General features: G+C 35.8%; 3 protein-coding genes across 16 annotated transcripts in view; 1 reads left to right on the plus strand and 2 right to left on the minus strand.

Moving 5' to 3' along the window:
• The window catches only part of LOC117121732 (F-box only protein 32-like), a 27,268-nt gene extending 14,960 nt beyond the window's left edge, over window positions 1-12,308 (minus strand). The window contains exons 1-2 of the mRNA XM_033267031.1: window positions 11,914-12,308; window positions 7,497-7,567 (exon numbers count right to left, since the gene is read on the minus strand). Of these exons, the coding sequence (XP_033122922.1) occupies window positions 7,497-7,567; window positions 11,914-12,044 (202 nt within the window). The 5' untranslated portion in view covers window positions 12,045-12,308. The remainder of the gene's footprint in view (window positions 1-7,496; window positions 7,568-11,913) is intronic.
• The window catches only part of LOC117121729 (focal adhesion kinase 1-like), a 72,102-nt gene continuing 57,079 nt past the window's right edge, over window positions 8,462-23,484 (minus strand). For all 14 annotated transcript variants that reach the window (XM_033267020.1, XM_033267025.1, XM_033267023.1 and 11 more), the window contains 4 exons: window positions 14,891-14,897; window positions 12,057-12,060; window positions 8,678-8,681; window positions 8,462-8,474 (listed from right to left, as the gene is read on the minus strand). The gene's annotated coding sequence lies outside the window, so the exon portion shown is untranslated. The remainder of the gene's footprint in view (window positions 8,475-8,677; window positions 8,682-12,056; window positions 12,061-14,890; window positions 14,898-23,484) is intronic.
• Window positions 15,461-23,418, plus strand: LOC117121733 (transmembrane protein 244-like). Its single transcript, XM_033267032.1, has 5 exons — window positions 15,461-15,694; window positions 18,014-18,099; window positions 20,168-20,265; window positions 21,362-21,487; window positions 22,102-23,418. Exons 1-5 carry the CDS (start codon window positions 15,659-15,661, stop codon window positions 22,242-22,244), a joined length of 489 nt encoding a protein of 162 aa, XP_033122923.1. The 5' UTR covers window positions 15,461-15,658; the 3' UTR covers window positions 22,245-23,418.

Here is a 23,484-nt window from a genome sequence, read left to right on the forward strand (position 1 = left end):
AATAAAATAAAAGTAAAAAAAAAAAAAAAAAAAACAAATTTAAAAAAATTTTTTTTTTTTTTTTTTTTCAACAAAAATTTTGTTCAAAAAATTTTTTTTTTCCCAGTACCATAGAAGGCATGCGCTCGAGGGTGATAAACGAATATTTTTTTTATTGGGCCTTATGTAGGTTAAATTTTAGGCCAAAATATCGTTGTCAGCTTAGCTAGGCTTTACTTGTTTGGGGTGAAAAGAAAAACTTTCTTGTGTTGTAGATTCTAACACTTTACTTTTAGTAAAAAAAAAGGGCACTTCAGGAAAAAGGGGGGTTCATTCGAACCTTACGAACCCCCCTGGCTACGGGCTTGAATTGATAATGATGACTTACTGTATCAGGTTGTAAATGATGACAGTGATGATCTTTATAACATCAGAACAAACAACTTTCTGAGTTGATGTTGGTGATTGATGACAACAACAATGATCAAATTAGTGATGATAATGATAATGATGATGATGACAATGATGATAATGATCAGATTAATGATGAAATTATGATGACGTTAATGTCAGATTGATAATGATGATGGTGATGATAATGATGATGACCATTGACAATAATGAACTTTATGTCATCAGACCAAACAGTTTCAACTGAGTTATACTGAGTTACATCACCTTACAATGTTTATTTAAATATCTCATTTCTGAAACAGGTGTTTCTATGTTACAACTGAAATTCACATGACATAGTTTAATGGTTTCATAACACTTCTCAATATTACAGAATCCACAACAAAGTTGACCTTTTGGGAAGTTCATCTGACTGAGAAACAATCATCCATTTAATCCAGTAATAAAATACCAGCTTAGGAATTAGCTGATCAAAACAAAATTTGATCAAATTTAAACAGAGTTTCCTTGTAACAAATCTACCAAATCATCTCCCAAGAGTCAACTGACTGTTAAAAAAATATTTCATTACCATAAAGTAGTTATAGCAATAGACAAAAAGCTGCTTAAATTAAGTCAAAGAACACAATATATGTATTTTCAATTTGATTATGTATAAATACAGACTCATCAAAAGTTATACAATAAACAAATGCTACTTTAAAATGTGTGACGTCACATGTACATGTACAGCAGGGTTATGAATTGCTGATCTTTTAAGTGATGTCATCAATACAAAAAATCATCAAGTATCACATTACTTAATTCACTGCTTACTATACAGTATCACATGCTTATACAGTATCACATGCAACAGAAAAAAAAACATCAGCATCTATTCCTCCACATGTGATATCATTACTGTATTCATATTTGTGAGATGTTAATTCAGCCAAAATTATAATGCTGTTTCACCTCCCTAAATGTGATGTCACATTTTTTTTGTGTGATAGGGATGAATACTGCTAGAATTAGTTTTATCACATCAATTGACTGATTAATTATCCCCCTCCCCTCCCTCCCACCCATCTAGATGTGTATAAGAGACAGGTTTATCTATGTATAAGCAAGAAAGGGAACAACAGACACTAACTAAAATTGCATAATGTTTTGATACTACAACAATAATGACAAAATGACATTCATGAATTAATTATCATAACCACTCATTATGTCATTGTGTTTTTGTGTGGGTGCCATCTCACCTGTTTGTGGCATTCACTGGTATTGGTGGTTGTTTTCAAGATTGAATTTTGATTTCATCACAAAGTTGGAAGGGCTCCCACATTCCAGACAGTTCATTTCCCTGCTAAGTAGCTCAACTCCCAACAGAATCACACAATAACAGATTCTCATCTCATCAAGAGTTGGCATTAATTGCAACTTGGATTTTAGAGATTCAAAACAATCTTACTAACTATACACCAGATACAGTATCAAACATCTGAATAATTACTGTACCTGGATTTTTTTGGGACTATAATCAGGGTTGGTGGTCGGAGGCATTGTGACTGCCCCAGAGGCATTTTGGGGGAAAAAATTCAAGAAATAAAGTTGTTGTGCTATATATTGGAGAGATGACGTTTGGGCTGGAGGCATTTTATTGAAACAATTTTCATTATAGGAGCATGGAGGAAAGAATCCTCCATGGTAGGCGACACAAACATTTTTTTTCCCCAGGCCTGACTATAATATGCTGAAAGGTCATTGTTTGTCAAAAAACATGGGCCTAAGACGACTGAAAAGCGGAGTTTTCCTTCTTTCGTTCTGCCGGGTAAAGTCAATTACTTTAGGCGACGTTTGTAGACTAACCAACTCGTACCAACGTTGCATGTCGCGATGCTGGAGTATTACTATTTAGCGTTTTTACAATATTTCTAGGTTTCCTATCTCTACGTTTAATCGGCCCATGTCTCAGCCACAATATTTTGAGGCCAATATTATTAACGAACCCAGTTAAACTTATTTACTAGCTTATTTCAGCGTGCTAATTATTACATTTAGGCGACGCTTGTTGTAGACTGGCATACCCAGTACGAGAACCAGTCAATTCGAGCGGATACCACTTCGAGCGAAGGCCAATTCGAGCGGAATTTTTTTCAAGCGGAGGCTAGTTTGAGCGGAAGAAGATCCACTTATGCGAACAACCTGTGCGAGTTATATACAAATTACTTCAAAACTTCCTATTTTTTAGCTAAAAATTTGACATTTTCAAAGAGGAAGGGGACACACAACAGTTCCAGAATAGATAAGTGAATAGCATTAACTCAATTACAAATATAATTTGAGCTAAAAATTTGACATTTTCAAAGGGGAAGGGGGAACACAACAGTTCCAGAATAGATAAGTGAGTAGCATAACTCAATTACAAATATAATTTGCTTTTTTAAATTCAGAACATCAACCAGTGGTGGATCTGGGGAAGGGGGAGGGAGGGGTGGTGAATAGGGTGGCTAGCTACCCCACTTTGTTTACCGTGAAAAAAATAATGGTCACTCATCTTGTGTGTGCGCTTCTCGTGCACTCTAGTAAAACATACACTTTCTTCTTTTTCAAGATGAAAAGTGCGCAATTCTATTATAGTTTTAACTTGTTAGTGGCCATCTTGGTAGTCGGAGTTGCCAAGACTGTGATTCAAACATGGAGTAATTATCAAAAAGTACTAAAAACCTTTCAGAACCTATAGTAATCAGAGCATTTTTTTGCATTTAAAACAAACAAATACAAGAATACAGCGACGATAAATTCGCCCTTGTTATAGTTCGCACTAAATGCATCCGCTCGAACTGGCATCCGCTCGACGGCATTTGTTCATTATTATTTTTTAATCTAAAACAAAGCATGTTAACTTTTGAATTTAATTAGGCCTACAGTAAGTCTATACTTCATCTGTTTTGTTGCATTCCTCAAATTCTGGCCTAGGCCTACCTGGGCCTAGCCTAAAAAAATCGCGTCAGCTAGCCTTGGGCCTAGGCCTGCTCGACTTAGGCCTTTTGCTTTTTAAGAGCTTTCACGAATATGGCGTGAAATATATGCCACCCCCTCCCCCAGAAAACGGGGGTGTGGCACCCCCTCCCCGGAAAAACGCGAAATGATCGCCGACCGGCACTCCAAAAAGCTGGTGACATCCTTGCATCCCTATGTTTGTCATCTAGCACATTTACAATGCACTGTGGTAGGTTAATAGAACATTATGCAGCCCATGAAATTAGAAAAAAAATTAGGTTTGCCGACCTTAAATTCTCCGAGGTCGGCAGCCTCAGCAATTTTTTACTACCTAGGCCTATATAGTATAAACTACAATTTTTCCAAACACTCGACCTTACATCGTCATCTACAGATTGTTAATTTCTCTATTAATCAATTTATTGCTGGTGAAAGAATGGTCGTACTGTACTTGTATTAATTTAATAGTGTAGTATAATACATATGTGTTACATAAGAAAATCGCCGAATAAATTTTGTTTTAGCGTCATTTTTATTTATATTTGACATGGGAAATATCACTTTCATAAAAGCTACAATTTTATCATCATAGGCTGCTTCAAAACTGCCCATGCATGTCCGTGCGCATGCCCAGAATGATCTATCAGGGATTTTCCACACATGTACAGTACTTGTTAGTAGTGAAGTCACGAAGCGATCGTGATTGCGTTTAAACGGACGGTAGGATTAGGCCTACTATATGTTGAATTTTGTTGTTTTTAGATAATAAACAACATTTTAAATATGATAATACTGTAAAATGAAGACAAATAATAGATTTAGATAAGCATTACGACTGTCTCTTATACACATCTAGATGTGTATAAGAGACAGACTGTATAATCAGGGTTGGTGGTCGGAGGCATCGTGACTGCCCGGAGGCATTTTGGGGGAAAACATTCAAGAAATAAAGTTGTTGTGCTATATATTGGAGAGACGATGTTTGGTGCTGGAGGCATTTTATTGAAACAATTTTCATTGTAGGAGCATGGAGGAAAGAATCCTCCATGGTAGGCGACACAAACATTTTTTTCCCCAGGCCTGACTATAATATGCCTACCTTTGCTATCACCTGTATGGGGCTTGGTGGGTTAGCAATTCAATTCTACCATCTAAATACTAACAATCACCAACTCTACATTCATTAACACAGCCCATGAAATTAGGAAAAAATTAGGTCGGCAAAAATTTGCTGACCTTAAATTCTCCCGAGGTCGGCAGCAATTTTTTACTACCTACGCCTATATAGTATAAACTATGATTTTTCCAAATGCTTGACCTTACTTCGTCATCTACAGATTGTGATTTTGTTAATTTCTCTATTAAATCATTGCTGATGAAAGAATGGTCGTACTTGTAATAATTTAATTGCTGCGAAGCAGCCAATTCATATTCTTGACAGCAATTTGACCTCTGAAAGGTCATTGTTTGTCAAAAAACATGGGCCTAAGATGACTGAAAAGCGGAGTTTCCTTCTTTCGTTCTGCCGGGTAAAATCAATTACTTTAGGCGACGTTTGTAGACTAACCAACTCGTACCAACGTCACATGTCGCGACGCTGGAGTATTACTATTCAGCGTTTTTACTACATTTCTAGGTTTCCTATTTCTACGTTTAATCGGCCCATGTCTCAGCCACAATATTTTGAGGCCAGTATTATTAACGAACCCAGTTAAACTTATTTACTAGCCTATTTCAGCGTGCTAATTATTACATTTAGGCGACGCTTGTTGTAGACTGGCATACCCGGTACGAGAACCAGTCAATTTGAGCGGATACCACTTCGAGCGAAGGCCAATTCGAGCGAATTTTTTTCGAGCGGAGGCTTGTTTGAGCGGAAGAAGATCCACTTGTGGGAACAATAACCTGTGCGAGTTATATACAAATTACTTCAAAACTTCAAATTTTTTAGCTAAAAATTTGACATTTTCAAAGAGGAAGGGGACATACAATAGTTCCAGAATAGATAAGTGAGTAGCAACTCAATTACAAATATAATTTGAGCTAAAAATTTGACATTTTCAAAGGGGAAGGGGAAACACAACAGTTCCAGAATAGATAAGTGAGTAGCATAACTCAATTACAAATATAATTTGCTTTTTTAAATTCAGAACATCAACCAGTGGTGGATCTGGGGAAGGGGAGGGAGGGGTGGTGAATAGGGTGGCTAGCTACCCCACTTTGTTTACCGTGAAAAAAATAATGGTCACTCGTCTTGTGTGTGCGCTTCTCGTGCACTCTAGTAAAACATACACTTTCTTCTTTTTTAAGATGAAAAGTGCGCAATTCTATTATAGTTTATAACTTGTTAGCGGCCATCTTGGTAGTTGGAGTTGCCAAGACTGTGATTCAAACATGGAGTAATTATCAAAAAGTACTAAAAACCTTTCAGAACCTTAGTAATCACAGCATTTTTTTGCATTTAAAACAAACAAATACAAGAATACGGCGACGATAAATTAGCCCTTGTTATAGTTCGCACTAAATGCATCCGCTCGAACTGACATCCGCTCAAATTGACTGGCATCCCACGGTACCAACGCTGTTCTAATATAGACAATGGGTCGTGTCTCATATTATTTGTTATATTTTTATTATTCATTATTTTCACTTGACTCGCATAAATAATTTTCTTCGAAGAACATTTATATGCAGTTGTAATTTGCAGCACTTCACTTGCAATTTGCAATATCTAGTGTAGTAGTGTAGTATAATACATATGTTTTACATAAGAAAATCGCCGAATAAATTTCATTTTAGCGTTCGTTTTATAGTTATCTTTGGCATGGGAAATATCACTTTCGTAAAAGCTACGATATTATCATCATAGGCTGCTTCAAAACTGCCCATGCATGTCCGTGCGCATGCCCAGAATGATCTATCAGGGATTTTCCACACATGTACAGTACTTGTTAGTAGTGAAGTCACGAAGCGATCGTGATTGCGTTTAAACGGACGGTAGGATTAGGCCTACTATATGTTGAATTTTGTTGTTTTTAGATAATAAACAACATTTTAAATATGATAATAATACTGTAAAATGAAGACAAATAATAGATTTAGATAAGCATTACGATCTACGCGGCCCACGTGGCAATTGGGCGATGTTGTAGGCCTTGGCTGGCTAGCGTCATTCCTACCTAGGCCCTAGCCTACGAAATGACTAGGCGAGAAAGACAAGACGATTGTACACAAATCGTACGTACTGCATGCCTATTAGAAATAGTTATTGTACAAACAAATCTATTTTATGAACCACCAATTTCCTTGGTTTGACGACGTACATGGAATTTAGTGTCTACTATAGCCTGTTTCAGTCAAAGTCTTTGAATTTTCAAGCAGTTTTTGAAGCAAATAAATCTAGGCCTAGGTCAGCAAAAAAATGCCGTCCTGTAGCAATTCTGGCTCGGCAATATGGTCGGCAATTGCAGATTGCTGACGTGAAATTCGTAGGCTAACATATATTTAATTCAAAAGGGAAGATAGATCTGACCAAATATAAAAATATATTTAAAACAATCTTCATTAAAAACAATCTTTTGTGTGCACGCCGTGGCATTGCGTTCACTATAGAATGACTTCAGCCGATGACCGTTAGGAGTACCCGGCTTAAAATTAACTACTTTCACGAACGTGTTTAAAACTATACAGTACTGTAGGCTACTTCTTTTAAGCTCCTGTATAATTCAATGTTATTTTGATGATAATATGGACACAGCCAAATTATGTGGCAAATATTATTTGCATTTGTTTTGACACAGGTCCCAATTCTCCCAGAAATCGGGACAGCTTCTCGAACTCCACAAGCAGGGAAGAATCATGTTTTTACCGTTTAATTATATTGAAGTCAGTTTTGAAAGGTACAGTATGACCATGCGCAGAAAACACTAAAGAGCTGACTGGAAATGACAGACAAGTGAAAGGCAGGACAATCATGACAAACAGGACACATTAGCCAGCATGACAGAAAAAAGGTGATAAGACAGGATTGAGACTAGTTATTATAGACCAGGTGGAAAATGAACAAGTGGATTTTCAACAGTTTACAAATTGTAAAAACTGTTGACTTTAATACTTACCACGATATTTTACAATTTTGTTTGGTTCATTCTCTTCATCATTACCAGTTGGGTGTGATTGTATAGGTATGCTGCCAAAAGAAAAAAAGAAAAAAAACATTAAAAATTAATGGAACTTTGTTTTTCATTAAGCTTTCCATCCTATTCCTATCCTCAATTGAGATTTTTTATACCATGTTTAGTATTAAAACTAAATGTTTGAAAGGGCAATTAAGGAGGAAAAGAGAGAGAGAGAAAAAAAATTTTCAGCTTTTTTGTAGCACCCAATGATGGGTAACAATTGAGATATCAATTACTTATCGACTTGATTGGTGAGCTTTCACACACGATTGTGAATTGTAATTGGGTGCGAATTGCTATCGCAATTGCAACCGATCGCAATGTGATGCTGGTCTGAGCAAGGAGGTTAAAATAATTATTTTAACCTCCTTGGTCTGAGTATGATTTCTGGTGTAGGCCTGTATTTTTTCACCAACAGATCTATCAAAAAAAATTTTAAACAAAGATCAAGCCTTAAGTTTTGTCATCTCTACACAAAGAAATTAACAATTGATCTTATTTTGCATTTTTAAAAAAATGTAAATAGGAATTACCAAATTCAGTTTAAGTACAGTACATAATTTGTATCATTTCAAAATAAATTTATGATGCCAAGGCCAGATATTCCAACCCCCGAACATCCAAAAGCGGGACACATCGATCCGGAAAGCGGGACTTTTTGTTCAAAAGCGAGGACAGCATTCTTTGGGACAACTTTATATAGGTCTCCCCCCCAAATTAACAACACTTTTAGAACTGGGATTTTCGTGGCCTTTATCAGAGGTTTGGATAATTGAAAAAATAAATAATCAAAGTAAAAATGAAGGCAGTTGAATGATTGGCAGTTAGGCCAAATAAAAAAAATTACTGTGTTGACCACACTCGACGGACCCAAAATGTTTGAAATTAAGAGTCGGCATTTTTTTTTTTTTTTTACATCTCAAAATATTTTTTTAATGAGCTAAAATGGCTGGAATAGGCCTATCTTGCGACGGTAGGCGATGCAACAGTGTTATGCGATCGTTTCACCCTTCAGTATAGATTTACATATGGCCTTTGTTGTATTTTTGTGCATTTTCTACTTTTTAGGCATAAACAATTTTTGGTAAAAAAATTAAAAAATTAAAAAAAACTTTTCCTACTGACCTACCCATTTTTTTGGATTTTTCCAAAAATGTGGCCAACACAAGAATTTTTTTTATTGGCCTTATTTGAAAATAAAACTGAAGAAACAGAATTCAAAAGTTTCTTTAAAAATTTGATTTAGAAAAATAGAGCGGAAATTTTTTTAAAATTATTAATATATATTTTTTTAAATTTATTTTTTAAAATTTTATTCGGCTTTTACACTGGAAACAATACAAAAATATATATAAATAGAAATTCCAATGAGAGAGCGTATCAACAGGTGCAAGCACCTCTAACACGACACGCTCTCCAAATGTACGAAACCCAACGGCAAATACATAATAATATAAGTCGAAAAGAAAAAAAGAAAAAAGTTACACAGTTCTACATATATGACAAAAACATTTAGTTTAAACATTTTACTTACATATTTGTATACAATATCGACCAAGTATAATAACAATAAAAATAAACACATCGCGTCTTGCAATCCATCTGAGCTCACATGGAGTTTACCGCTGATATTAGTACCTCAGATCGCATGTTTTCAAGCGCTACTGCGTAGCCTCGTCGTCTGTTGGGCCATAGGTTTCAAAGTATCCTCCGGGAATTTAATCTTGGTATTATCATGATTATTTTTTATTTATGAAAGTTGAAAAGCAAGGACAATTTGGGGGTTGGGTGGGACAGCAGGACACGACTTCCAAAAACGGGACAATCCCGCCGAAAGCAGGACAGTTGGAAGCAAGGCTCATCCAGCCCAAAAGATTAGCACAAAAGAAACCCCTATCCGCAATTCTGAAGTGAGATTGAAATAAAAGCACTGGTGGCACTTTATAAAGACTAACATCAATTATTTATTACACAAGCCTTCGCCAGCAGTCTATGCTGGCTTTATCAGAAGTCTACAGTTTTTTTATTTTATACGTCTACCAGACTAACACAGCTCCATCTACTACGAAGTGAGATTGTGAATTGCAAATGGGTGGGATTGAGTGTCGCAATTGCTACAACCGATCGCAATGCAATGCTAGTCTGAACAATATCTTTTGTTAAGAATATCTAAACAAAAGAAATTCTATCTATTATATTTTTTCTATTAATTGCAGTGAAATGTTTGCCTCCAGCTGATTTTAGTGAGTTTTCATCTAAGTTACAACCACAAAGTTGAGCAAGGCCATGTGGATATCACCATGTGATATGAGTCATAACATGGTCATAATTACCTCATCCAGATACCTTCACAATGTCAACAAAGCGCATGAATATTCATTTGTATTTTGCAATCAAGCATTGGTTGGTATTGAAATATTGATTGAGTTATTGATCAACAGGTTGGCCATTACACATCTTCTTGTATACTGTTATGAACATCATTGAAGCAGCAGCTATTGCAATTTATAATTCATGGCACTTCAATACCAATAGAAAGTAATCTTTCTCCCCTGCATAGTAAATTCATTCTCTGTATCTGGTTTTTACAAGATTTGCACACCCTTCATGAAATAATTCCTCATCATCTCACTTTTGGGGGTCAGAAAATTTGTGCCAAGGAATTCATAGTTTTTTCAGAAAAATGTCCTGCCTTTTTCTAAGGAAATTTCCATTGCCAAAAATATACCCAACCTTCCTGAAAATTCCAGGCTGCCCTTGAGTGAAATTCTCTGCCCCTGAAAGAAGTTGCTGAGCTCTGGTTTTCAGATTTGAGACCCTTAAATTCCAGAGTTTATTCATTTTCTTGTTTTTGTAGGAAATAATAAATTGTACAGTTTTTTAGGAAATAACTAAGGTTACTTTTTGTTCAAATAATATTCTTTTTTAACAGCACAAATCACTTTCACTTTACTGGCCATTGAATTTTAAACTCAGTGCTAGGAATCCATTGGAAGTAGCGTGGATTACATGATTATAAATAGATAGATAGATACCCAGCTAATAATTTAGGGCTATCAAAGCTGGTGTAGGACCGTTTCTACCGCTAACAAGTTCAGCATCGATGTATTGTATGGATTTTGTATTACATGTCTTTAGTCAATTTGATTCATTGCAAATCCTAAAAGTTTCTTTTTGAGACTGTTTTATTTTTTTTTATGCCTTGAGTTCTTTTTTACAAATTATAGTGTTAAATTTTTCAAATTTACATGATTTTATACCTTGACATCTGTGCAATTTGGGATCGGCCGCTATCACAAGTGTGATTTGTTCACCTGTTGGCCTTTTTCCCGTCACCTGCAACTTTTTACGTCAAATAAATAACAATAAGTAAATTGAATGACTAAGCCGTCGAATAAATAAAAATAAATTGAATGACTAAGTAGGGCCTAAGGAGAGTGAATATATATTTTAATAAAAAAAAAAAAATTACACTTTAATTTCATGATTTTCAAGGATGTTGATTATATCACAGTCGGACTACTCATACACAGTGAATGACCATCATTATATTTAACAAGGGTAATGTTGATTTAACCAGTTTGGCTTAAATATCAATGGTATGCCCAAAACTATAACTAAACACTTGTATACAGTGGCCTAAGTTTTTGAGTTTTTGCGTACATGGTTCTCTCTCCTCACACAAGCACATATGATATCTATCTGATACTAGGCCTAGGCTAAAGCCGGTTATCCACTAGCTGAATTTATCACCACAAATCAAAAGCGTTAAATGTACACATGCACAGTTTAACTCTTTATGAGCAAGCCCTTCACCAAATTGTTCGCTTCTTTTTCTTGTGGTATTTTGTTTCAGCGAATTTTGGAGTTTGAACACCTTTGAACACTACCTTTTGTGAAGCAAATTATTTAATACTGTGCAGCGAATCAGAGCTAGAGTAAAGATTTAATTGAATCGATAAATGTATGTCATCATTGCACATCAACAAGTCATTAGAAACATAGCACCTCAATATTTGTAAAAAAAATGCGTATTGCAAACTTTTTTCGCTCATGTAGGCCTAACTAGTGGAAAATACCAACGCGATGCACTCATACAAAATTGTAGTATTTCACGGCATAACTTTGTGTGTCGCGCAAATAAATTCGCCTAGTGTTTGTATACAATGCATCCTACATTGCGACATATTATTACTTAGAGAGGTAGCCAGACTAGGCTAGGGCCCAACCGTCAAGAAGGTATAACAAAAATAGAACAGTTTATTATTATAATTTTATACATTCATGTTTTTTAGGCCTAACAAAAATCTTTATTTAAATAGGAGGATCAATTACCAAATATACAGGTCGTACCCACCTTGCAGATGTAGATTTCTGATTGCAAACACGATTTATATAACTTGACACATGTATCCATCCTGCTAGATGGCGTATCCATTCACCGTTAATAACATCTTCAGAAAACGCCACAGTTTTCTCGCTCATCATTGTTGTTGCTACAATGCTAGCTCCCTCCTAGCTAGCGGCTAGCAGTGTGTGGAGGTCTAGCCTATAAAACAAACCTGTCAAACGAGAGGAACGGTTCTACACTACTATAAAACACAGAGTTTACTCAATAAACCAAGTCCACAGAATTCAATTTTTAGCACTTGATAATTTCAAATATTACAGTATTTCGAAATTGCTTCATCAACTGAGGATACCTAAGCCTAGCCTCTATCTGAACGTGACCAAGACTGAAAACACAACACAACACTTGATTCGGAACGTAAACAATGAAATACGCATGCGCAATAAATGATGTCATTTATCTGATGATGATGATGAATCAGTTTTGGCAAAACACTCCGAATCGATCAAAGATTGCATAACTTTGGCTTGGCAGAAAATATATTAAGAAATTTTCTCCATGTGTATAGGCAGTGCAGCCAGTGCAACCAGGTGCAACGTACTGGGGCTAGGGGATTTTAGGGGCGGAACGTGGGGGGGGGGGCACACCTCTTTTTTGCAGAAAATACAGTGAGTATATAATGTCTAATGCAGATTTTGTATGATCGGAAAGAAATGCTAGTTTCCCCCCTCCCCCTTTTCCCATTTTATGCTGGGTCCCCCACTTTGAAAAAAGTTCCGCCGGCCTTGTCGTTGTTGCTATGTGTTCTTTTGCTTTATTTCAGATGTTGCTTGAGGTTTCCAGTAACGGATTCAAGCCCCACTCCCTCCCCAAAATTTTCCAAAAATGGAAAAAAAATAACATTTGGTGGTCATGTTCCTTATTCGAAAAAATAATACTTTATTGTAACGGATTAAGGTAGCTATTTCAGCAAGTTTAAAATTTAGTAAGATTTAATACAGATACAAAACAGTAATTTTCATCTTCCGACTTGGGGACAAAGGTAAAATACGATGCAAATGCAATAATTTCATGTTGGACTGAAAAGAGACGAACGACAATAGAAAAATACTTTCTCCCGCAAGTCAACTACAACCTCTGTCTCTTATACACATCTAGATGTGTATAAGAGACAGGTCGGACTTATGTCGACTATCACCACAAAATGAGCTATGTTGTTAAAATTTTTCAATTATCATATTATGATAAAAATCATACCAAATGAGAGTCTATAAATATTTGCTTAATAATCAATAGAAACAAACTTTTAAAACGTTAATTATGTAAATTCAGTTTAAAAAAAAGGGGAGGGCTCATGGTGTCGTCGGTGGGGAAGGTGACACCCTCTTTTCAAAGGGAGGGGGACATCATATTTGCCTCCCCCCTGCTAGTTTTCAACAAGTTTCTATAGTTAAAACCCTCACTTTTCAAAGTGAGTAGAAAGAGCAACAATTATGCATGACTGTCATGAATTTGTCTGTTCACTGTGCTCGAGTTTCCAAGTGCGGTTGCGTAGTATTCGGAAACAAAACCGAGTAGAAACTCAACTGCAGTGACAGATTCAGGGATGGGCGAGGGGAAGCCGACCCCCCACCCAGACACACACACAATTTTTCAAAATAAAAAAAATTGAGAAAGAAAGAAAATCTTACTTAAATTTTGAGTCCAAGTGTGCCAGTTTCCGGCCATCTAGAGGTGCCATAATCATAAATATTCTTACCTCAGCCCCAACCGTGGTTCTGAGGTATAGACCCTCTCTGGGACACTTCTATTTCAAATTCTTGGATTTCCACACCACTTTCAACCACGGATCGACGCCCTTGGTAGGGCTACTTGCCACCATAAAAAGTCTTAACATGAGTTATAATATATAAAAAAGTAGGCCTAATAAACCAAGTTTAATATTAAAATTAAATTATATACACAGATTTTACACACAATTAGGCCTACTATGAACAAATTTATAAAACTACATAAACTACATAACAATAAAGCATACCGTACATGAGCCGAATAAAAATAACTTGCCTTAAGCCAGGCTCCGAGGGGGGGGGGGGGGAATCAATCTTGATATCGTTTGTACCACTGATATTTCTAAGATACAAAAATGGAGTTTTTGACGAAAAATGTTCGAAAACTGGGGGAAAAGGGGTGTAACCACCAGTTTTTTCACTTTTATTCTCCAAGGTTTTAAATTTTCAGTTTCGTATCTCATTAACATATTTTGTGTCTTTGAGAAATCAGTTACATATAGCCTAATTTGTTGGGGGTTTTTTTTGGGCCGACACCGGCTCTAAGAAAATTATGAGAGAACAGTTTGAGGATCCACGTTTCGAGATCAGAAGGAAGAGGGGACTAAGACAGATCGAGAGACAACACCATAGGGGATCTGGAGACGCCCCGGGAAATTGTTGTTTTCAAACGCCAGGAAATAGCTTCTGAAGCGTTTTGGGCGATCAATAATGTTTTATTTTTTTTTAAACTTTCCAATCCGACCTTGCACAATAAAACATCGATGTGTATACGCATATAATATGAAACCATATTGAAAATAAGATCTATTGATCTGTAATATTAATTTGTATTTATCTACTTCGTTTAATAATGTTTTTGTGTATTCAATAATTTGTAACTAGGCCCTATACATTTTATTTGTAAATATATAATTATATTAATGTCTTTTTGCCAATTAAGTTCATATTTTCTTTAAAACATATTTTTGTAAATGCAATGATTTTAACCTTTGACTACTTTGTATCGTATTCTTTATTTATACCTGAATAAAATAAATCAAAGTAAAAATAAATATGAGCTATTCAATGTGTGTAACGTATTAGAAAACCTTTTTAAAGACCTACTGTTGTTTCCGGAAATTCTCGATAAACCATAACTGTTGTTAAAACAACAGTTATGGTTTATTGCATACAGGACATGTTAAGTAGACTAGGTCTCTCAATAAATTTTAAATATACTGTACATGGGAAATCTGAATTTAGCTTACAGTTGGATTATTCGACAATCCACATAATAATGAAAATACGGATAGATATTTGATTGATTGATTAGTGATTTAAACTTTCTTTTATGGGGGTAGCTTTTAAAGCGAGGCTGACTCAAAAGATAACAACAAATACAAAACATACACAACGGTAACACGAGTAAAATATAGACACTGCACAATGATAATGATTTTGAAATGTGTTATACTGACCCTTCGGAAATACTGTATGGTTCCATTATTAGCGCTACCACTGTTAATTTAGACCATAGCAAAGAAAGACCAACTTGGCTACAGTCATAAATGGACATTAACCTTTAAATGAGCTATTCAAAAACGTTTTTAATATTTTAGTTTAATTAATTAAATTGACTGGACAGCAGATCAAAGCGACTGTTCTTTGAATTTGATGCAATGCAAGGCTACCCGTGGTACCGGGAAAAGAAGGTGAAAGGGTGAAAGTCAGAGTTAGTAGCGCGCCCTCTGTTGGCTGGTCTTGTTTACACACTTTTTTACCAAGCAAATAATTATTAGATGAGCGCACCTTTGGGGGTAGGGAGCGGTAGGTAGCGTTGTAGGCCGAGGCCGACAGACAGCCTATCTCAGTGTCAGCCAACAAGAAGGCCTGATACTAGTCAACTTGTATAATGAATATACCATGTACAATGTAATGGGGTCGTCTTGACATTATTATACTGATTTAAATAATTGTTTATGCAGAAAACAATTCGTAAGATGTTACAAACCAAGGTGAGTGGAGTACGGCCTAGGCCTAGGTCATGAAAATGAATGTTTATAATATTAATAATCGACTGACTGGGCCTAGGCTGGGCCCTAGGCCTAGGCTTGCTTCTTAGTTTTAGGCCGAGGCCTAGGCCTAGACAGAGGCAGCATCTTTCTGCTGCTTCAAGAAAAAGTTCATTGGGGTTTATGGCCATTAAAAGAACGAAGAGACCGAGGAGATATGATCGAAGTTTTTAAGATAATTCATGGTTTTGAAAACATTGATTATAGTTTTTTTACACTTTCACATACATACTCTACAAAGATTACATAGGGCCTACTCGTGCCGTGGTCATACTTATAAGATTCTTAAACCAAGACACAACACTACATTTCGAGACTCCTTTTTCGACACTAGAGCCATTGATAAATGGCACTGTCTACCCGAGCATGTTGTTGTGGTAGTATCTCATTAAATCAATTCAAAGCAAACTATGACCGACACATTCAAAACTTGAGAGGAGGAAATTTTTACGAGTACCAACTCCCTGCCTCCTTACAATCACTAAGGTAAGAATCACTAAGGTAAGAATGTCCTAGGCCTAATGATAATGTGCGTTTTTGACTTGTGTGTAAAGCTACGTTCACATCAAGCCCGGATCGTGAGCTTGTTGCTGATTGGTCCAAGAAAAAAAAAAATGTACAATTTCAGGATACAAATAGCTTTCAGATCCATCGGTCCGAATCCGAAGTCCGGATTGGAAATCATACAAATTTGATGTGAACAGTCCTATTATTTACCACTGAACCCATTTTTCACAATTTTTTCTCCAGGCTCCGGATCGGAATCCGGGCTTGATGCCGTAAACGTAGCTTTACTGTGTAGAGTAGCTAGTAGTATTAGCCTAGTAAGCTTGTCACCCCAAAATTTGTCTGTGCCAAAAAAGGTCCGGCCAACAGATTTTGGCTGCCAAAATCGGTACGCAGAACTGCTTTTGGCTTCTAAAATTGGTACAAATGGTCGATTTTAACCTCTAAAACCAGTCCCCTCTTGGATTGGTCTGTATCGGTCTGAACTCATCTGGTTGTTTCTCCCGTGGAGTGGAGGAAAATAATTCATCCCACACTTCTCCCACACTTGCAAAATCTTTTGCAGCGGCAGAATGCTTCGTATTAAGCTTTTGTGGACGTGTTTTATCAAACCCACCTGATAATGCATTTTCTAGGCCTATGAGATACACAGTACAGCATGCATCATTTTCGGCGGCCGTGGTTAGGAAAAATTTGGACCTAAAATGAAACACAAAACTGATTTATTAGTTTTAGATATTCTGGATTATTAAGTGGGATATATTAGAGTAGATCATACAATTTGTCATTAGATGTTCTATTACATGAACATAAAGTGGGTCAGTAATTTCTTGGAATTTAATGCTCATTTCGTCGCGGCGTTAATGTTCCCCGCGTTAATTAAGCAGGCACACACATAATTTGTTTTTATTTTCTGAAAGATACAGAAATATTTATTGCTTCTGCTTCAAAATTAATGTTCTCAATTTTTTCTCCGTATTGTAATTCCTTTTCAAAATTTATTTCTGATGACAGAGTAAACAGTATTTATTACTTCTGCTTAAAAATTAGTTGGTTTTCTTTGAAAATCATATTGTGTCCATTCTCTTTTTTATAGACCAAATTTTTAAAAGAAACGTTTAGGATTACACATTTATGTAATTGAATGACATTTATGGCATTGTGTGTGCCTTTTGTTGTCATTCTTTTAAATTTAAAAATAGAAGAGATATTTCATATTACTCTGGTCCATTTTATCTAAAAGAAATTTGTCACTCGCTGTACATTTATTGTCAATAATTAGCCAAGCAATGAGCATGTAAAGCCTGGGTATAGTTTAGGCCTAACATAATTATGTATAAAATTTATTTTAAAAAATTTAAGAACCTAACAATAGATGAATGTAATTTCTTTTTAAAAAGGAATTCTTAGAATTAGTTAAAGTGTGTAAAAAATAATAAAAACTGTAAAATATTATTAATATCTGAGTACAAACAAATTATAACTAAAAAAATTGTATATATAAAAATATAAATCACAAAAAGACATTTTTAGAATTGTTATACCAGTCTTTAGCCACTTCCTAATTCTGATTGGATGATGGATTGGATTAGGACAATAACATCCAATAAGAAAATAGGTTTAAGACTGGTATAACAATAGCATCTGCATATTAAACTGATTGGACTGATAAAAGAAAAACACTCAAGTGTAGGCCTATCATACAGTAACAATGTGCACATTGTTCTCAATAATCTATTTTTTTTCTGTTTTTAGGAAATCGTAATCAATCTTGTGTTTTGTTTACTATTATTCTATTCTGTATTCTACATGATAGCAAGTCTAATGCATGGAATCTTTGTGTAAGTACAAGATATCCTTCCCTATACACATCCAGTGTACAATATAAGGAAAAATGTACACTAACATCTTGACATCCTTATATACTTAACATCTCACACAAACAATTGTGAGTGCAAATAGCTGACATTTATTGCCACAAATCCTACTTGTTCACGCGCACAACCAAGCATGCACACAACCAAGTACATAAATGCACACAACTGAGAATGAACAGAACCAGGCTTGTGCACAAACAAGCGTGCATACAACAAAGCATGCACACAAACAAGATGCACACCAAAGCATGCTCACAACCAGGCTTGCACGTAGCATAATATGCATAAAACTAAAGCATCCACACAACCAAACATCCATACAAGTTAGCAGCTAAGCTCAGTCGGCTAGTCTGGTGGTAGCCACTGTGTGTGCGCTGAACCATGGAGATCTCTAGGTCCTGTCTCTTATACACATCTAGATGTGTATAAGAGACAGGTACTGTACTCATTCATTTTTTAACAAAACCCTGTGATTTTAATTTAAATAAATTAGTAATATGTATCAATTTGAATTTTATGGGTTCAATTCCCATTAAATCACTTGTAATTTTATTTTTATTTTTATGATTAAAAAAATGTTTTAGAATCTTCTGACTCAGTCTAATGTTTGATTAATTATTAATGCAGCGGGTCAAATGGTCAGAGACCTACCGTACTGAACAGTACGCATACTATTCTAACAGTATAGCATGTGCTGAGTATGGTAATTTTCCAGTAATAAGAAGGTTCATTAAAAGACCGTAATATCGAACAATATAACACATAAAATACGACTGTAATCTGTTTAAAGAAAAAGTGCTCTCTCGCGGAAATGCTACTAACTGTACCTTTAATTACCTCACAGGAGACTGAAAATAACTAACATGGTCTCAACATACCTACGTAACCGTAATGCTGTCTCTTATACACATCTAGATGTGTATAAGAGACAGGGCTCCCGGTGTACTGGCCAATCACCACCAGAAGGACCCCACTGGAAATAAGTCTTCTTCTAGACTTTCGTGGGCTATCCTTGGTGTTTACACCGAATAAATCCAATACACATAGCATAACATGCACAAATCCGGGCTTGCTAACAACAACATGCAGCATTTTTCTCCGTTGGCAGAAGTGGTCCATAGCGCCAAAGTTTTTGAAAAAAGCTCGGGTGACTTGCTGGTTTGTTGAAGATCTTTGGGTTTATAAATTAATTTATTGTCACGTGCCCATGAGATTACGTTTAGAAATGAGTGATTGTAATTGGTTGCTTTGTTTAAATTCTGATGGCTATAATGTCACCAGCCAGCCATTTTTTAGGACTCTCTTGTTAACTCCCTATGGACATTCTTAGAACCAAGTTTATGGAGCTGCAGACAGCTCACTCTCAACCATCTGACAGCTCACTATGGACCGTTTCTGCTAACAGGAACGTTTGCCTCATGCAAACATGCACACAACAAAGCTTGCACATAAAAGCATGCACACAACAAAGCACGCATACAACTAAGCACGCACATAGCATACTGTAGCATGCACACAACCAAGCTTGCACATAAAAGCATGCACACAATAAAGCATGCATACAACTAAGCACGCACATAGCATACTGTAGCATGCAAACAACCAAGCTTGCACATAAAAGCATGCACACAACAAAGCATGCATACAACTAAGCACGCACATAGCATACTGTAGCATGCACACAACCAGGCTTGCACATATCATAGCATGCAATCAACCAGGCTCGCACACAACCAAACATGCAAACTAGGCTTGCACACAACCAAACATGCACAATACCCAGCTTACACACAAAGGAGCATGAACACAAGCAATCATGCACACAACCAATCATGCACATGACCGTGCTTGGACACAACTGATTGTTCACACAACCACCCCCAAAACATAGTACTACTGTATTGACATTGGTGATATAGCTACCTAGAAGAGCAGGGATTCTACAACATGGTCTTTATGTTTCAGTCATTTGCACTTTAATTTAGATCTACAGTAGTTTTATCCATAACATAATATTTTTATTTCATTGCAGTTTAGATGACTTTGATGGAAAGATACCCTTCAATGTTGACAGTTTTGAAAGCATGTTCAGCAATGCAACATTAACATGGAATGATAAAATATTTCTTGGTAATTTTCCTAAAATCTATTATATTTCATTTTCAGTGATTGTGTAGATGCAGTGGTGTAATAGCTGTGTTCTCATTGGCTAAATCCAGGGGCCCCAGATCTTAAGAAGCCCCGGATATACATCAGTGTTATTCATTTTGCTCAAAACAGGCCTTTAAAAGTTTTAGAGCAGAAAATAAAAAAATTTTAAAAATAAAATAAAACCCATTAAAATGAGTTCTCAAAACGCGAAAGCGAGGTGGACGGGGTTTTCGATCCGAAAATTCAAAATCGGTGTGAATGTACCTTTACGCTTCTGTGTAGATGTAGATGAGGGAGAGGCACAGGAATAATCTGTGATCCACAGTGTAACTGAGTGTGGACAAATTAATTCCCTAAGGGTCACTTCTTGTTGGTAGCTTTCAGTAAGTGCATTCTTTCATATGTTATGGAGACCGATACACAAAGATAATGTCCTAATCTTCACAAAGGATCTTCTGTGATCTTTTGCACATGATCCAGATATGGACCTATAGTGTGTTGTCCTTATTAAGACTGGAACTCTTTGTAAGGAGTGGGAATAAATTTGTGCTAATAATAGTAATACTTATAAAGCTGTAGTGACTGCCCCTTCCGAAAAGTTGAAATTAGAATGCTCCATTTACTTACCTATATTGCCTTCCTATATAACAGAGCTCGCTATCGATATTTATACATGGGGTTGTACAACCCCCACAAAATTGAAAAGTATTGCCAGAATCGTTATTTTTATCTATAATTTAAACAAAATGCCAAAAGAAACATTTCTAAACTGGTACGTCACTTAGGCCCTCCAACATGGCGTTGGAGGCCTCATTTTTTTCTGTACCAGGATTGGCCGATGAGCAATCCAGCTATTATAGTAGAGATCAGTGATCACGACCCACCCAGAAAAAATCCTGGATACACCCCTGTTATATAGTGCCTTTCCTAATCCAAAGTATCAAAATGCTTTAATACAACATTAGTACTGTATTACTGAAAGTTTCATACTAACTATAGTTAATTTTTTAGCTGTACTCCTAGTTATTTTTATTTCTTTAACAGTAACAATATAAATGTTTTTTTTTCCCCTCAGCTGATTTTCTGTCCTTGGAATGCACATGTTTGATAGTTCCTTTGACTTTTGTTGTGCTACTACATGAGAGGCTCTGGGACTTTGCTGCTACTACAGTTCTCATACATGTTATTATAGTGTGTATTGGTAAGTGGATATTAAACATAGGTAGTGCAAAACATGATTTGGTACTATTGCCATCAAAATATATTGCCATGTATAAAAGTTAAGTTGTGCCTAGGACAGTGTCTAAGGACGTACCTAGTAAGGGGGCCACCTAGTAATCTCTTATAATTAATAAAATTATAACCACAGCTTTATGGTACCTTAGGGTTAAATTTTATAGTGAGATTTATAAAACCAGTTTACCAAAAACTATAAAATTGCAAGAGGTCCTACTGCCCTGATTGTTTATGCACACAATGAAACGTTTAAAAAAGTACTACTGTACCACGAGATATGGTCCGCCCTATTAGAATTTGAATAGAGTTTGAAACTCGCCTTTTGAAGGACACCCTCTAGTTTGTGATAGTACTTTTTGAAATAGGATAACATTCCAATGAATCCCCAAGAATCGGACTTCTTGCAGTTTTATACTCTTTGGTTTTACCTAATATTTGGCACTAGTCTAATATTTTACAAAATATGAACTTCAACATGGTGAAAAAAACTCCAAGACATCCAACAATGATGACTGCCAGACTACCCCAAGCAACTAATATGGCTATGGTGGAGTAATTAAATATTCTTTTTGATTTCAGTGAACTTAGCCTTGCCAGTATGGGAATGGTGGGTTTGCATTATTATTGGCACGATCTTTATGATCATCCTTGCGGAGTCTCTCAATGCTTGCTTTCGAAGAAGTTCAAGCAAAGAAACAATTGATAAGAACAAAGAAAAGTGAGATAGCATTCTTAATTGATGGATCAAGAAACATGTGTTTGACAACTGATGTCTTGTGGAGAATGTTGGTTGTTCCTACTGTGCCAGTGTTACCTACCACAGCAACTTTGCCAATGGTACTTTTTCTGACAATGGTTACCAATCAACCATCCAATTCAATTAAGACAGAATTTTATAGGTGATCATTAATATAGAAGATTTTGGATCAGGTCTGCAGATCAGGTATACATTTTATATTGTGGCATTTAAGCCTTGACGTAATTATGGGGAATCGATCCAGGTGAGAGAATTTGTAAGATAATTTGGAAGTTTCTATGAATCTACAGCACAGTACTGTGTATAGAATTGTGTAACGATGGACATGAAAAAAATGTGACGACAACAACTTTTTAATTGTACAGTACTGAGATGAGAAATACCTCTAGCACAGTTGTGCTTTGCCAAAACCGAGTGGCTGGCAGTATGCAATAAAAGGGAATATGGCAAAACTAAGAAAGACCAAAGGAAGGAAAGATGTGTGATTCAAAGATCCAATGATGCAAAGTCATACAGACAAAAACAAATTCATCATTAACAGGTTGCTAGTATAACTTTGGGCCTACTTGAGAGGAAAATTTAGTTAATAAATAAAATTACCATCAATTTAGATAATGTGTTAATTATGTTACTTTGTGCTTTAATAATGGGCATTAATGTATCATGATTATTTCTCTTTAAATTCTTTTACAAAAAAAAAAACAAAAAAAAAAACATGATTTTTCTGTGTGCCCATTTTTTATATATGCAATACAAATAGTTTGAATTCATTTTTGTGACCTCTTTCAACTCTGTTATTTTTTTCTTGTATAATTACTGTTAGTGCAATTTTAAATTTTATATAGAGATAAATTAAATTAAATTACATCAGTTCCCAATACATGGGTTGATATCTGTTTTATATAGGGGTGGTGGCATAGGAGTAGGGGGTGGGCTGAGCGTTGGTAACATTATTAACCGTTAGCTATAATGATGTTGCAAGGGTTGCTACCAATGGATCGGTGTTTGAAGATTATAGAGTACCACAGTCGTGTCATCACAACGCCAGGTGGCACTCTCTGTTGTCAACAGACGTAGGCTACCGTTCATTACGCCTGAATGACTGCATAGGCTTTGTGGAATAGGCATTTTAAAATCTACCATTTTACCATCAAAATGTACTAAAAGCACAAAAGCTTGCATTATATTAGTTATCGAACACACAT

This window comes from Anneissia japonica, unplaced genomic scaffold, assembly GCF_011630105.1.
Source record: "Anneissia japonica isolate Jap-2015-1 unplaced genomic scaffold, ASM1163010v1 scaffold287709_len1912824_cov184, whole genome shotgun sequence".
Classification (NCBI taxonomy): domain Eukaryota; kingdom Metazoa; phylum Echinodermata; class Crinoidea; order Comatulida; family Comatulidae; genus Anneissia; species Anneissia japonica.